The sequence below is a fragment of the Gigantopelta aegis genome, chromosome 4 (genome assembly GCF_016097555.1).
Source record: "Gigantopelta aegis isolate Gae_Host chromosome 4, Gae_host_genome, whole genome shotgun sequence".
Classification (NCBI taxonomy): domain Eukaryota; kingdom Metazoa; phylum Mollusca; class Gastropoda; order Neomphalida; family Peltospiridae; genus Gigantopelta; species Gigantopelta aegis.
The window spans coordinates 80,158,151-80,174,300 of NC_054702.1; the positions used below are offsets into that span (position 1 = coordinate 80,158,151).

Sequence of the window (16,150 nt, forward strand, 5' to 3'; positions counted from 1 at the left end):
AATGTTCTAAATTCTGGGATTCTGTCTAAATCAGATAAATATTATGTTCCCAGTGTGATCCGCTTTAGACAGATCACACTGTACAAATATCATTTTCTAAGGCATTTATCTTTTGAACATTCCACATCAAAAATGCTAGTGCTCAGAACCCCCCCCCCCCCCCCACCCCCCCCCCCCCCCCCCCCCCCCCCCCCCCCCCCCACCACTTAAATTAAAACGGCCTAAAATACACTTACGTAAATATTCATGATCATATCCTGGACTGTAGCTCATGATTTTTCACTAAAATCAGTTATTATTCATGTAAGCCACATGATCATTATAACTATCAGGTCTGTGATGTCAAGATGCTTGTTATTTAAGAAGAAACCAAAACATGTCGGGCGATGGTAGAAGTATAACAAACTACAACATATTGGCATGTTTTATTGTTCGATTTTAACATGAATATTACTATGCAATTTAATGACTGTTTACATATTTATAACAAAGTAGGTTTTAAAAATAAAAATGTATGTAATGTTTTGTTAGTGTGTCTGTGTTCATCATTTCTAGTTATTCTTCTGTCAAATGGTTGATTGATTCGATTGTCAGTCTCATCATCTTAAACAATTAGAAGTCTTTGCAGAGATGTTAATGGCCCATTAACATAAATTCATGCACTATTCCAGTTGGGGCAGGGATGTATCCAATAGCAGATGATTAATAAATCAATGTACTCTAATGATGTCGTTAAACAAAACAAACTTTTAACCCACAGTTGGTGTTGTTTGATTATTTAGGAATGGATTAATTTTATGGTAAACATTATTTTTATACTTTTGTTTTTAAAGAAAGAAATAATGATCTCATTGAGAGATTAGATTTTTTATGTATATGGTAATGTATCGAGCACCATCTTGTCAACTTAATCAAAAATGTATTGCAATAATAATATATTTTAGGGAAAAAAACCCTTATAAATTAAATTTGCAAAATTGGAAAGGACCATCATAACAAGGAACATATAAATTTTTATCAATGTGCAGTTTTATATCACTGTTATTTGGTATTCTGTCAAGTATGTATTTTAGCTGTTTATTTATTGATGTATACTTTTTGCAATTTCTTGAGAAGAAAAAAAAAAGAACTGCTGCAGGTACTAATTAATCCTTTTCCTCAAAGCAAGGGCCACACAGTAATGAAAATAATCTGATCCTGCTTGTAATTATACTTATGGAAAGAAATAAAATAACACATGGAATTGTAGACCCAATTTTATTTACTACTAGCGTGGTAATGTCTGTATATTACAAAGTTGTAATGTGGTATTGAATGTCAGTAGTGTAACCGACTGTCAACTTCTGACCCTATGGATTGAGGCCTTTGGTTGCAGTTACTATTTATGTGATCCCTTATTCCTTTCGATCAGGGAATGTTACAGACACTCTGTCAAAGATACAAATCACAAAAATAAGATGGCACAAAACACACACAAATCATATGCACAAAATAAAAGAAAGCATTTATTTCTCATTAACAAATATTTACAATTAGACTGTCAGACAGTCTCATTAGTTTTCAATCAACATCTTCAGCATCAAATTTTTTATTTGTTTTTGTTATAAAAGACAAGTCTTGCAAAGAATTTCCTTGCTTAATATCTGAATGTTAAGTTTTTCTCATAACAGGCATACTATTAAACTAGTAATAATATCCAATTAATTAATGATGCCATGCAGATGAAGTTGATGATTTGAAAAGCACTATAAACGAGTAGACACATCTAGACAGAACATGCAGTCAACATGTTTCGTGTGGATATAAAACATCGTAATGTCCGGGACGATACAACAGATGAATTTGAGGTCTGGAATCTTCTGGAAAGTCATGGTGGTTACAAGATGGGCCCACACCACGGTCCATATATTCCACTCGGACTCGAACACCCAGTGCTGAGGTCAATGCTATGATATGAATATGATCACTTTCCTTTGCCATTGGTTCCACTTCCTGCAATATAACATATAAATAAGAGAATCCAAATATTAAAAAATACTGCAATAAGACAGAGCTGGCTGAATCACTATTATTAAATCTAAGACAAGCAATACATGTCCCCTACCTGGCCTTGCAAGTTATCGGATCTCCTAAATTCAAGGGCCATGACTCTGTGAAAAACGGATAAATCGTCAAGAATGTTAAACTTGATCTATAACAAAACATGATAAAGCTATACACAAAATTTCAGATTAATATCTTGAGGCATTGCACAACCAAAAAATTTGGAAAACAAATTTATGTATTTCCTAAGTTTAAGGGCCATAACTCTGTCAAAAATGGGTAAAATCGCCATAAAAGTCAAACTTGATCTGTAACAGCACCGACAGATTTACATGAAAACCATAGTCCCCTCCAGTAGGATCGGTAGGGAACTAATAATGTTTTATGTGTGTTCATTAGAAAATGGCTGGCAATAAATTTGAATGCTATACTGAGCCACTGCTGCCTACTTTTTATCCTGAAGTATACACCATACTATGTTCTGCCACCTACTTTTCTCAAACAGATTCTTACTTTCAAAGATAACACCTTGTTTTAACTATCACTGGTAGATAACCAAAACCATGTCCGTGAACTCCATAATAGTGTATCAAAATAATATTTCTTTTATATTACAGGCATATTGTCACAGACCACTGACCTATTACATGGCCTAACAAAGTATTACTTAAAATATATATATTTGATTTGTCCCTAAATTTGAACCATCTACGTAACCACCATACTTAACTTATTAATGATATTTTGTAAAAATAATTGAATTATGGCAATGGTCCATAATTCAAAAACTAACATTGCTGAGAGGATTGACATGGATTTCACTCCATCATGGTGTAGTTAAAGTGATGCAATAACTAGATGTGGTCTGTAAAAATTATGTAATTTTGATTTAGTATTCATTTTTAGAGAAATACGGTCCTTAAATCTGTGACAGTATGCCTTTAAGCATCAGTGGTAACTGACCAAAATTAAAAATTTTTATAGAATAGTTTCCTTGTACCAGCATGTGCTCTGTGAACGGAATGTATGCTAAAATGACCCCTCCATGGATCTAAAGATATGGACTGGCAACAATATACATCACATTGTTTTGCAAAGATAAATTAACTATCCAAAATCTATTTATTTTCAAGCAAACCCCTATATAACAAAGAAGGCAGTAGATTTATATTCATGTACTCACATTGACTAAGTCAATAATGATCTTTCACCACTAATCCTAATATTGTTTAAATGTGTGGCATGTTGTAATGACACACAACATTGTATCAAGAAGACAAACTTGTATAGCTACAGTACTAAAAGAGTTTCTTCTACAAAATGTGGCAATAAATTCCAGTGAAGTTTCCATTTTATCTTTCGATCTTTGATTGTAAAACTGAAGAGGCACATGAAATTGGGCCCAGTGAAGCAGAACCTCGAAAATGTTCATTAATATATGGTTACAACTTACCTGACTACAGAACTCTTTTATCGTTCGATCACCTTCAATGAAGTTCACAAAGAAATCAGATTCCTTTTGAAGGTACCCTGATACAATCAATCTGTTCAACACATAAAAACACCATAATTTCAAACTGCATATAAAATGAATTCTTAACAAACTTTAATGTGCACAATTCTGCTAAGAATGAATACTTTTTAAAATATAAATCTGAAGTGTGTGGAGGTAAAATGCGCATTTAAAAAAACAAAAAATCAGTATGTATAAAATATGGAATTAATTTTTAACATTTAAAAAAAAGTCTGTGCTAAATACAACTCTTCATGTAAGCTTAGATTCCGATACTGTGAAAAATAAACTCTTCAATATATTTGAGGTCTGACTTGTAGATAACATACTATGTGAAGAAAGGTATTTTTAAAATGACAACATAACAACTTGTAGGACCACTAACCTCAAATAGACAACAAAGTAGTCTGATAACCCTTGGTCATTGAACGTGTGTAATAGATCTGTCAGAGAACACTGTTTCTCCACCTGGGCTATGATATCCATAAACTGAAATGACAATGCAAAGTGAATGTATGTAACAGAGCTGTCAGTGAATTCTTGTTCTCCACCTGGACTATGATATCCATAAACTGAAATGACAATGCAAAGTGAACGTATGTAACAGAGCTGTCAGTGAACGCTGCCTCTCTACCTGGGCTATGATATCCATAAACTGAAATGAGAATGCAAAGTGAACGTATATAACAGAGCTGTCAGTGAACGCTGCTTCTCTACCTGGGCTATGATATCCATAAACTGAAATAAGAATGCAAAGTGAATGTATGTAACAGAGCTGTCAGTGAATTCTTGTTCTCCACCGGAGCTATGATATCCATAAACTGAAATGACAATGCAAAGTGTATGTATGTAACAGAGCTGGGTTGGGGTTAGTAACTATAAAAATACATTAGCCTACAGATATTATCACTATCCTGATTCTTTCCCTTAAATGTTTAAAAAAAAATTTCATATATAAAATAAACTAATTGTCAGCAACTAAAATAAAAAAGTAGGGGAAATAACCAGAAAAAAATGTTGTTCAAAAGAAATTCACTTAAAAAACCTCGGCCAAAGAGTGAGTACGAATCAAATGGTAGAGTTGTTTCAAATGGGTCAATATCAAAAGTTCTTGGGTAATGTCACACAATACGATAAGAATGGCCGACATCATGATAATTATGTTCGTTTGTAACCTGGATTAACTTTAACAAACAATTTATTTTAATTCTCATTTTGATACAAAGAAAACCTTTTCTGATTTCAGTGTTAACAGTGAATAAATTCATGGTCTCGGAAATTTATGAAAATAGCCAAAATTGGAAAACCCACTGGAACTACCTTGGCCAAAGTATGGATACAAATCAAGGGTTCAAACACATAATAAATATGGACGACTTTCACATAAGAAAACATCACGTGAATGTGGTGCGGTAAAATAGACATTATGATCACAAACAAATGGGGTTTTCTGAAAGTTAAAATGGCTATGAGTTTGCATTGCAAACGACACTGCACGACGTTCGAAACAAGTGTCGAATTTGCAGATCAACATGTCAAAACGGAAAAAATACAAGTCATTCAGCAGGTTAGTGCCAGAAATGTATTTTGGTATTAACTCACCTAGGAATTGTTTTCCTATTTTGGATGAGCTGGACTAAAAAAAGACAAGTTTGGAAAACTGAAAGTACTTTTTCCCCCCAACCTCCAGGGTTACGTTTTTCGGTTTTCATTCTATAACTGAAACAGAACTGATTCCATGGTTAACTGCACATCACTAATGACAATACATGAGCTAATTAAAAGAAAGACTTTTCAGATATAAAATGGAGACAACAACCTAACTGTATAATACCGGAAAATCTGACAGAAGGGGATTTTGCACTCACAGTGTCATGGAAGTCTTCAATTGTGAACTGTGGAAAGCCCAGAGTAATTAATTCATCTTTGCTCTTACTGGCGACTTCTTTGAATCTGAAATAAAACAACTATTGAATGTATCAAATGAAAGGAAAAATATTAAGCTAAGAAACATAAATATTGATCGACAGCTATAAAATAGCACATAATATTAGAGCAATAATCAAGATGAAACTTTTAAAGATCAGCGTTCTCGCTGCTCCATTTAAGCGGGGCTATTGCATTTTGCCGCCCTCCTTTATTTTCCTGCACCCTACTATATTGTACAGCAACTAACTCCGCTATTTCCAAATGCACACCGACTGAAAAACCACTTATTTGGCACCAAATGTGTCATGTGATCAGACCGGTCATTTGTTTCCACTAACTATCGTCTGATATTTTGTCCTCCATTGCAGATTTAATTGATGGTAACTAATGAATTTTACTTTCTGTCATTCGGTTTATTCAGCAATTTCTTTTATAAAATATTATAAACTTTTCATTTTTGGGTGGATATCACAAAACAACAGAAGTGATAGTGTTTATAATTAAAATAATTTATCTTGGGTACCAAATAATATATACACCACCTTTCCAAAAATAAATATCAAAGCGATCGATTTATTAAATGAAGATGGAAATAAAATGAACACATTTGTTTAAATCCCACATTTGGGGATCACTTTACAAACATCTTTATTGTTTTACATATATCTTGAAATAATAATATTAAAACTTTGATTAGTTCAACAAAACCGGAATTTCCCGTGAATGTTACAACTTGTATTTCATATCATCTTTTTTGTAGCAAATAATGAGAGGCAAAATAAGCAGTATGTCTTTCCACAAAGTCGACTAACCAACACACAACAATATATGGTAACCAAGCTTTCCCCTTTTTTTGAAGGGTGTGATGCCGCGCGGCCTCCCTCCAGCGAGAACACTGAAGATCAATTCATAATTTAACTCTCTGAAATGTGCTAAGTGAAGGCAAACTAGCATTGCATGCAAGTACCATAAAATAATAATAATAAAAATATATGTTAATGCTTTCCGTAACAATTACTTTCAGCTGAATAAAATCTTTATACAGTGGCACAAATAAATATGTCATTTAAGAGGTAGACACTTTTTTACCAAAATAAAAAGCTAATTGATAGTTTTCCTCTTTTTACAAACCTTTTCAAATCATCTCTGTCGGTAAGTAATTTCTCAAGGTAAGCAAAACCAAATGCCCTGAAAAAACAATTTCCGTCACCTCTAGTTTTCCGGACAGATGTGTATTTGCTCTGTAAATCCTAAATAAAGACAAAAAGATAAAAATTGTCAGTTGCCAGCAATAATTTTGAAGTTACCAAATATCATTTTAGTCAAAGGTCAACTAAGTTTTGTGATTAATACCTAGTTAACATTAAATTATATTGAGCATGAGTATCAACTAGTATTACAGTGAAACCAGTTTCTACTGAACACCCAAGGGATCAAGTTCATTATCCAGTTTTAAGGGGTTTAGAGTTTCTGTTCTATACTGATATTTAAAAAGGGACCATGAAAAAACGTCACTATAATTGTGATTATAAATCTACAGAATGAGACAAACTTGGTACTACACAGTGGGTGGTCGTTAGTATTCACTCTCACTATACAGGACAGCAAATATCATATTCTTAGACATTTCAAAACTATAAAGATCCATCAAGTAGGATGTTAGGACTTAAACCCAGACTTGCCTCCTTTCTGAGCTGCATGTAAACAAAACTTTAATGCTGGTTAATCATCTATTCCCCATGCATTCAAACTAACTGAAAACAAACAGTAGAGATGGTACTTCACTAAAGTACTGAATGTGAAGGTCTTGTATCTGTTTAGCAAAAGGTGAGTGATCTGGACAGTATGCCTTAACCATAACTGGATATGAGGACAAAATTAAAAGTTAGAATGAACTACATAACAGACTGATTTGTATACAGGGTAGCCAAAGAATGACATGGTTTGCACTTGAGAAAAGATACATGTAGATGTACTCTTTATGGGATAATCTTCGTGGCAATGAAAAGTGCACATATAAAACACAGTAACATGGTGAACAAAATAGAAACAGTTACAGCTAGTTTAAGTCTGTAAACTTCATCCTCTTTGGCGTATTCCTCCACTAGCTCTTTAAGTGTCAGTAGCTTGCTTATTAGGTCACTCTGCTCAGCTATCTGAAACAAAATACCTTTATTGGTAAGCTTTGTATCAATATCACAAATGATGAGTAATGCAGATGTGCTTTAAATGCATGTTTGTATCAATGTTGCAAACATGATTTTATAAAATCCCACCACCGCCAAAGCACATAAAATTGTAAATTCAGCTATTCATACTTAGTTGGTGTAATCATAACTTTTTCCTTGACTGTCTAGTAGTCATGATTTACTTTAACTGAATTTATTATATTTCAAATTACTTCTTACTATTAAAAATTGCTCCTCTGACAATCAATGCATATTTAAACCATTCTTCATATACACACATACATACTGTTCAAAAGAAGTATTTCATTTCTAATATGAATCCCAGATGCTGCTAGATGCCAAATGTATATTGTTCAAGGGAGGCTCCCCATCAACACTACTCTGACAACATTGTTGCTCCCGTTGCTTGTCAGGCTGTATTGACATTTTGTTTTTCAGGACGACAACGCCCATGCTCACTGTAGTCAACTGGTCACTGTGTACAGGTACTTGCAGCAGCAAAACATGAACACACTACCATGACCAGTTCTGAACCCAGACCGTTCACCGTTCACAAAACTGTCAACACCATCCAGGGTACATTTTGTTTTCAAAATCTTGATTAGCGATATTTCTAGTCAACTGAAAATTGATCAGCAACTACTGTTTAATGTTTTAAAATTGTGTAGCCATTTCTGAAACGTGCATAGCGAATTATGACACGATACTGAACAAAATGTTCTCTACGATCGGATTTCAAATTGGCAAGTTTCAGGTGCCAAGCTAATTTTTCACACACTATCCCAAACTCACACCTCACCCTGTGCAGTCCTATTTCTAGCAGGTCGTATTGTTTCTTAGAGCTCAAAAAATATTTCTTGTGGCATATATATATTTTTAACAATTTGTGCTGGGATGCTGTTAAACACTGATTTATGCATTCATGCTATTAAAAAACCCTAAACAACTGACCACATTTGATTTCCTATTTTGAGCCCTATGTAAGTCCATGATAGCCTACCTCAAAAATTAAATCAGAATTTATGGTTATCTCCTAATTAAAACAAACATACCTGTCTTTCAATGTCCCTCTGTTGAGCAAGTGTTTCTTCATCATAATTTTTTTCTGTAAAAAATAAAATGAAAGCACTAAACTTACATGTCACTTCTATAAAAAAAAAAGTAAAGTACCTGCATTAATTTTAAAATCAAGGATGATATAATGAAAGCAAATTGTCCAAAACAGAATATTAAATACTAACAATTTGAGCTGGGCGGTACACTGTATATATATACTGTTCGGTATCGATATGTCAATACCGATTTACCATACCAAGCAAATTTCAAAATACTGAGATTTCGGTATTGAAAAATATACTTAACCAAAAAAGTTGCATATGCCCTGTCACTTTGGGTAATGAAAAGAACACCATTTGTCATATCGCACGCCGCTATGTGTATTGCACGTGCAAACGCGGTACGCTTGTGCTGTCGCAGAAGCGCGTGAAATACGGATGTATTGAAATCACATTTTGATGCACTGAACCAACATTATCCAAAAACAAAAGGAAGAATTTATCCTGTTATAATGGGTCGCCGTCCAGGCTTAACGGAAAATCAATGTCATGAAGCAATGGGACGGCTTAACGCTGGCCAACGCATACACAACGTCGCTCAGTACTTTCGTGTTCATGGCAGTACCATATCATGACTCCGACAACGCGTACACCAAACTGGGCAAGTGCAAGATCGACCACGTTCTGGTAGACCACAATTAACTACTCCAAGGGAAGATAGGTATTTAGTGACGTCATCTCGACGTCACAGGTTCGTTTAGCCCGTACTTTGCAGCAAACCACGGGCACTAGAATTCATGCTCAAACTGTCTGTAACCGTCTCCATGCTGCTGGATTACAAGCACGTCGCCCTGTTGTTGCTGTTCCCCTGACAGTGCGCCACATTCAGGAACGTCTGAGATGGGCCAGAATACACCAACACTGGCGACGCAGACAATGAGATCAGACATTATTCACAGACGAATCCAGGTTTTGTGTTCAGTTTGCGGATGGTAGGCATTGTGGAGAACAATATGAAGCAGACAACGTCATTCAGTATAACCGATATGGCGGTGGCAGCGTCATGGTCTGGGCCGGCATTCATGGTGGAGGTAAAGAGATCTCGTTTTCATTCATGGAAACATGACTGCTCAACGTTACTGCGACGAGATCATTACACCAGTGGTCATTCCATTCCTGCAGCAGCATCCTGGCTTTCTGTTTCAACATGACAACGCTAGACCACATACCGCTAGGCTAACCACTAATCTTCTTGAGCGGAACCACATCCAAGTGTTGAACTGGCCACCAAAGTCCCCTGACTTGTCCCCAATTGAGAATGCATGGGACCTACTAGGCTGTAGGGTACGCGAAAACCATTCTCATATCCTTAATGTCCATGACCTACAAATTGCTCTGAACCAGGAATGGAATGCAATTACTGTTCCTGAGATTAATGAGACCAAGAGACGACGATGTACTGCTGTCATCAATGCCGCTGGTGCACACACACATTATTGAGCCTCTCTCAACATTTTGGTAGATGTACCCCTCCGTTTCATCAGTTGACATTAAAGTGACCACGTTGACACCATGACAACGTGTTACTGCTGGCTACATTCAGAAATGCTGTATCAATGAAATAATGTGTACAAATAAATTCAACATCCAATCAGGTTGTCTGTATTTCATATCTTGTACGTAATTGCTAAACTTATTTGGCACAGTATATTATCTGTCATTTAGTAAAGCACTAACAATATTATATCTGACAAATGCAAAACAGCTGAAAAGAAGAGAGAGATGAGAGTCGTGTGTATGGAATTTAATTTTATTTAGATGATATTAACAGGTAAGACTTAACTCTGAAAAGTGGGTAAATCACCACGAAACTTCAACTTGATCTGTAAAGCTCTATACAAATGATAAAGCTATATATACAAAATTTCATCTTGATATCTCCACGCATTGCAAAAGTCTGGAAAACTAATTTTTACATCTCCTAAGTTCACTTCAAGGGCCATAACTCCGTTAAAAATAGGTAAAGTGCCATGAAAGTCAAGCTTGATCTGTAACAGTACATGATGAAGCTATACACAATATTTCAGCTCAATATCTCAAAATCTTCTGAAACCTATAGTCCTCTCCGGTTGGACCGGTAGGGGACTAATAAGATTTTGTATATATATATATAAGCACCTTTCTTTTGGTGTTAAATAGATTATAAGTTTTAGTGGGCAAAATATCTATGGGAAAAGCCCTTTAATCTACTGAATATTTTGGTGCTGTTGAATTTAAATATCCCGTAGGATTAAGTGAAAAAAAAAAGGGGCAATTTCATGAAGGAATTTTGGTGCATTTTTGAATGGTTCACCAAAAGGTGAAAAGGGAGCTACATGTTAATTTTGAACTTAGAATTCCGAGAGTAGCTCATTATTGGAACCTTGCCTACTGATGGCCGTCGTTGCCCCAGTTTTGATCTCTTAAAAGGGCTTGATAGTAGTACTAAACCAAATAACTTCCGGCTGGGTCAAAGTTCGATGTGCACCTGTGATTAGTGATAAATGTGAGTGTATTGGTTGTACAAAAAAATTGTTTCATCTGGGCATAAAATGTATGCAATTTTATTTCATCTAGTACCACTGTGTCAAGTAACCTTGTGCTTGAAACACGTGTGGGGTATCTGTAAAAAAGTACTCAAATTTTGTGTGGAACTAGGGTAGTCATAGACGCTACCCAAAAATTAGCAGCTTAATCCCCAATTTTTTCTGATTCACTTTAAGGGTGAGGGGTGGTAATATTTATATCTGTGGTATATATGTCGATTGATATGCTGCAGGTATGAGTTTTAGCCACATATGTTACTATTGTTGTCTATCGGATTTCATTTGGTGGTATACACCCTCAAGTACAATGCCAGTCATGCTTTGATTTCCTCTCTTTGTTTTATTTACATAATTTAATGTTGAACTTGCTTGAGAAAAAGATGCCGGCAATCAGAAAAAACCATTTACTTTTATAATAACCACCACACTCAATGAATCGGCTCAGCCTATTATTTATAGCAGTTTGAACAAAGCATCACAGTAGCTTTTTGTTAATAAATTAACGAGTTAGATCTTGCCAATGTTCTTTTTATGTCAGTTTGACTATTTAAACTATTGACATCACCGTTCCTGGGACAATACCAAATACACTGAACACAAGACCATGTATTGTGCATTTAATTCTTGTTTGGGGGGGGGGGGGGGGGGGGGGGGGGGGGGGGGGGTAGGAGGAGGAGCAAAAGTGAAAAGAGTTGAATGACAATATAAGGGAAATTTGTACAAAATTATATTCTGCAAACTAAGTCAAAATTACTCAAATAGCTCAATTTATTTTTGATGAACCATTCCAAATTATTCACCAAATTACCTCATGAAAACTGTGTAATCTTTTATATTTTGGACTTAATCCTACGGCATATTCAAAATTCATTAGCACAACAAGTGCCTCCGCCAACTACCGACCCTGGTCAGGCCACTGGTGATCTCTTGCACTTGCCACCCACCCACCCACCTCAAACTCTTTCCTGGACATAGGAGCCGGCATAAGTGTGCGCTACAATAGCTTGCTCTGAATGTGCATGTTAAGCCATAAAATCTGTTTATACTAGTATACAATCCAGAGTTTATTACTGCACTTTCCCCCCTGTTCGCCTACTGCATAGTCTCGCCTGATATTTTTAAAAATTTTATGCTCCCGAATAACGCTAAAAAGGCGAAGTGTAATTGGTCGATATTTAAATTGTTATTTATTGATGAAATGTCACCTGGACATGGGAGTCCACACAATGCTGTTAGATCTACTGGTAGACCCAGTAGAGCTAATTTTAATCAGATTGTCTAAAAGTTCATTATAATTGTGCAGAAATTTGGGCTAGTGCTTTACAAACCCACTAGTCCTGTGGCTAGTGACTTCTTTTTTGACATACCCTGCATATAAAAATTAAACAGAATGGGGCTCAAGAACAGTCACAAGGCTAAGTAACAGACACAGCAGTCCAGTTTAGATTTTTTTTGTTTTGTTTGACCACTAGCCAGAGTACTCTGACTGTAAGAGAGCTAGACGGACATTTGGACATAAATACGCTCTCATTACAGTCAGAGACCAAGCTATGTATTTTTTTGGCAATTCCCGACAACCAAAAAGTTGGCAAAGATTTCCGCTCTAATATCACAACAATCCTATGTTTGACGTTAAATACTTTTACGTCGATAATTTTCGAGTTAATTGATAAAAAAAAATCCACATATTAATCACTAATACACACACTACAGAAAGAAACCCGACAGCACCCACATTCAGCTAAGCTTCGGCAAATTCCGGACAGCAGAATTCTAAGTTCGCTGACCTATATCGTGACGTTGCGTCACATGATCGCCCACTCAGCCATTCCGTCTATTAGGCGGAATTGCCCAGTGGGCGATCATGTGATCTACGTCACGAAAAAGGTCACCGAGCTTTGTAATTCTTGTAACAGTGTCACAAAGCGTAGCTGAATGTGGGTGCTGTCGGATTTCTTTCTGTACTATATGTATTACTGATTAATATGTGGATTTTTAAAAAATCAGTTAACTCGAAAATGATCGATGTAAAGGTATTTGACATCAAACATAGGATTGTTGTTGTATTAGAGTGGAAATCTTTGCCAATTTTTTGGTTGTCGGGAATTGCCAAAAAAATACATAGCTTGGTCTCTGACTGTAATGAGTGTGTGTTGGCAACTGACTCATTTCACTTGTTAGTGGTCAAATAGCCCGAGTACTCTGACTGTAAGAGAGGTAGACGGACATTTGGACATAAACACGCTCTCATTACAGTCAGAGACCAAGCTATGTATTTTTTCGGCAATTCCCGACAACCAAAAAGTTGGCAAAAATTTCCGCTCTAATATCACAACAATCCTATGTTTGTCGTTAAATACTTTTACATCGATAATTTTCGAGTTAATTGATAAAAAAAAATCCACATATTAATCACTAATACACATAGTACAGAAAGAAATGCGACAGCACCCACATTTGAGCTACGCTTCGTGACACTCCGTCACAAGAATTACAAAGCTTGGTGACCTATTTCGTGACGTAGATCACGTGATCACCCACTGGGCCTAGTAGACGGAATGGCTGAGTGGGCGATCATGTGACGCAATGTCACGATATAGGTCGGCGAACTTAGAATTCTGCTGTCCGGAGTTTGCCGAAGCTTAGCTGAATGTGGGTGCTGTCGGGTTTCTTTCTGTAGTGTGTGTATTAGTGATTAATATGTGGATTTTTTTTTATCAATTAATTCAAAAATTATCGATGTAAAAGTATTTAACGTCAAACATAGGATTGTTGTGATATTTGAGCGGAAATCTTTGCCAACTTTTGGTTGTCGGGAATTGCCAAAAAAAATACATAGCTTGGTCTCGGACTGTAATGAGAGCGTATTTATGTCCAAATGTCCATCTACCTCTCTTAGTCAGAGTACTCGGGCTAATTGACCACTAACACGTGAAATGAGTCAGTTGCCAACAAAAGTAAAAACGACTTGAAGCACCTAGCATGAAATTTATCAATAAGTTAGTATTAATACTATTATGTGAATTGAAATGACTGGTTGTGTCAATGACTATAGAACCATACAATGCTGCACGAAAACAGGTTATTTATCAATACATTTCAACATTTGATTAGACTGTTAGTACACAATCTGCGTAAAACTTAAACATATTATTGCCGCGATATATGAAACATATAATAAACAAGTGGCCTCTGCTAGTGGTATAACTGTAATTAAAACAGAAATATTATAAATTATTGAAATCAAACCAGGATTGTATTCCAAATTTCCCTCCGCCATAGCAGAATACGAACATGCGCACAAGGAAAGCAAAGGACGTCCCTTTTCTGTAAATTCTACTTGCTCTCCGGAAACCCTAAAAATAGTAGCCTACATGAATAGTTTTGACAGACAAAAAATTATAAAGAAAAAAAAAGAAAAAGAAAAAAGGAAGAAGTTTGTTTTCTTTAACGACACCACTAGAGCACGTTGATTTATTAATCATCGGCTATTGGATGTCAAACATTTTGTAATTTTGACATATACTGATATAGTCTTAGAGAGAAAACCCGCTTCGATTTTCCATTAGTAGCAAGGGATCTTCTATATGCACCATCCAACAGACAGGATATACCAGTCGTGATGCAAACACAAATTGGTCACTGCTAGTATCTAATTATGACCTTGCACAGCTTATTACTCAGCCAACCAGAGTATCAGCAGAGAGTGCAACCACTAGTCTATAGATACGTTTATTCTACGCATAGAGAACATATTGTTGAAATTAAGGTACCGTGTTTAGCCATGGGTGATCATTACCCAGTCTGTATAACTCGTAAAATAAAATGGGTATCCGAAAATAATTTACAAGGCTATACAAATCATAAAACTATCACTTACCGATGCTATAAAACATTTAATGAAGAACAGTTTATCTCTGATTTAGCAATGTCCGATCTAGATGGTATAAAATTGATCAGTAATCCATCCAGATAATGCATTGAGTAAACTGTACTCAATTCTAACTGAACTGCTAGATAAGCATGCCCCAGTTAAAACCAAAAGGTTTAAACGAATGCACCAACCTGAATGGTATTCTGAAGAAATTAAACAAGCTAGGCGAAAAAGGGACAAGTACCACAGGTGTAAAAACTGGGAACTGTAGAAAGTCTGGAGAAACAAGACAACAAATCTTATTGACAAAGCTAAAAGGGATTTCTTTAATAATGCAGTTTCTGACAGTAAAAATCCTGGTTATCTCTGAAAACACCTAAAAAGCATTACACCATGTGTCAACAGACATCCAGTACCAATAAAGTTGATATATATAACAATAAAACTACTACAGACACATTGGAAATATTAGAAGATCTAAATCAACATTTTGTAAATATATCAAATCATTCCCCAAAACAAATTCAAATACACTAGTATTTGATACTCTTGAGAAACTAGTCCGGCAGAGATTACCTACTCACAGTTCTTTAGCCTGCAATATATTACAGATATTCAGGTATTTGATATTATCAATAAAATGGACTCCAATAAATCAACAGGTGTTGATGGTCTTGGTCCTAAATTACTAAAGCTATGTAAGGAATATATAGCCCCCTCGGTAGCATACATTATTAATTTGAGTATTGATACATGTACCTTTTCACAGAAGCTGAAGGCAGCAAGACTAATGCCATGTTACAAAAGTAGATGTAAAAAAGACCCCAATAATTACAGACCTATATCTATTTTACCCACACTTTCTAAAATATTGGAAAAACACGTCTCAAAAGAATTAAAAGATTATCTTTACAAATATAAACTACTACACAATGCTCAGTGTCACGGGGATCCTATAATAC

General features: G+C 35.6%; 1 protein-coding gene across 1 annotated transcript; it reads right to left on the reverse strand.

Annotated features, from left to right (window-relative positions):
* Positions 1 to 1,243: 1,243 nt before the first annotated feature.
* Positions 1,244 to 14,666, reverse strand: LOC121371182 (ubiquitin thioesterase OTUB1-like). Its single transcript, XM_041496888.1, has 8 exons — positions 14,564 to 14,666; positions 8,727 to 8,779; positions 7,543 to 7,641; positions 6,617 to 6,735; positions 5,425 to 5,509; positions 3,942 to 4,045; positions 3,497 to 3,587; positions 1,244 to 1,992 (listed from the first exon to the last, which is right to left on the reverse strand). The coding sequence occupies exons 1-8, from the start codon at positions 14,592 to 14,594 to the stop codon at positions 1,783 to 1,785; spliced, it is 792 nt and encodes a 263-aa protein (XP_041352822.1). The 5' UTR covers positions 14,595 to 14,666; the 3' UTR covers positions 1,244 to 1,782.
* Between the last annotated feature and the right edge of the window lie 1,484 nt (positions 14,667 to 16,150).

Coding starts and splice junctions, on each gene's coding strand:
- LOC121371182 (XM_041496888.1), bottom strand. CDS start 14,594: ATGGCGGAGGGAAATTTGGAATACAATCCTG. Junction 7,642..8,726: donor AGAGGGACATTGAAAGACAG/GTATGTTTGTTT, acceptor ATTTTGTTTCAG/ATAGCTGAGCAGAGTGACCT. Junction 3,588..3,941: donor TACTTTGTTGTCTATTTGAG/GTTAGTGGTCCT, acceptor TGTGTTGAACAG/ATTGATTGTATCAGGGTACC.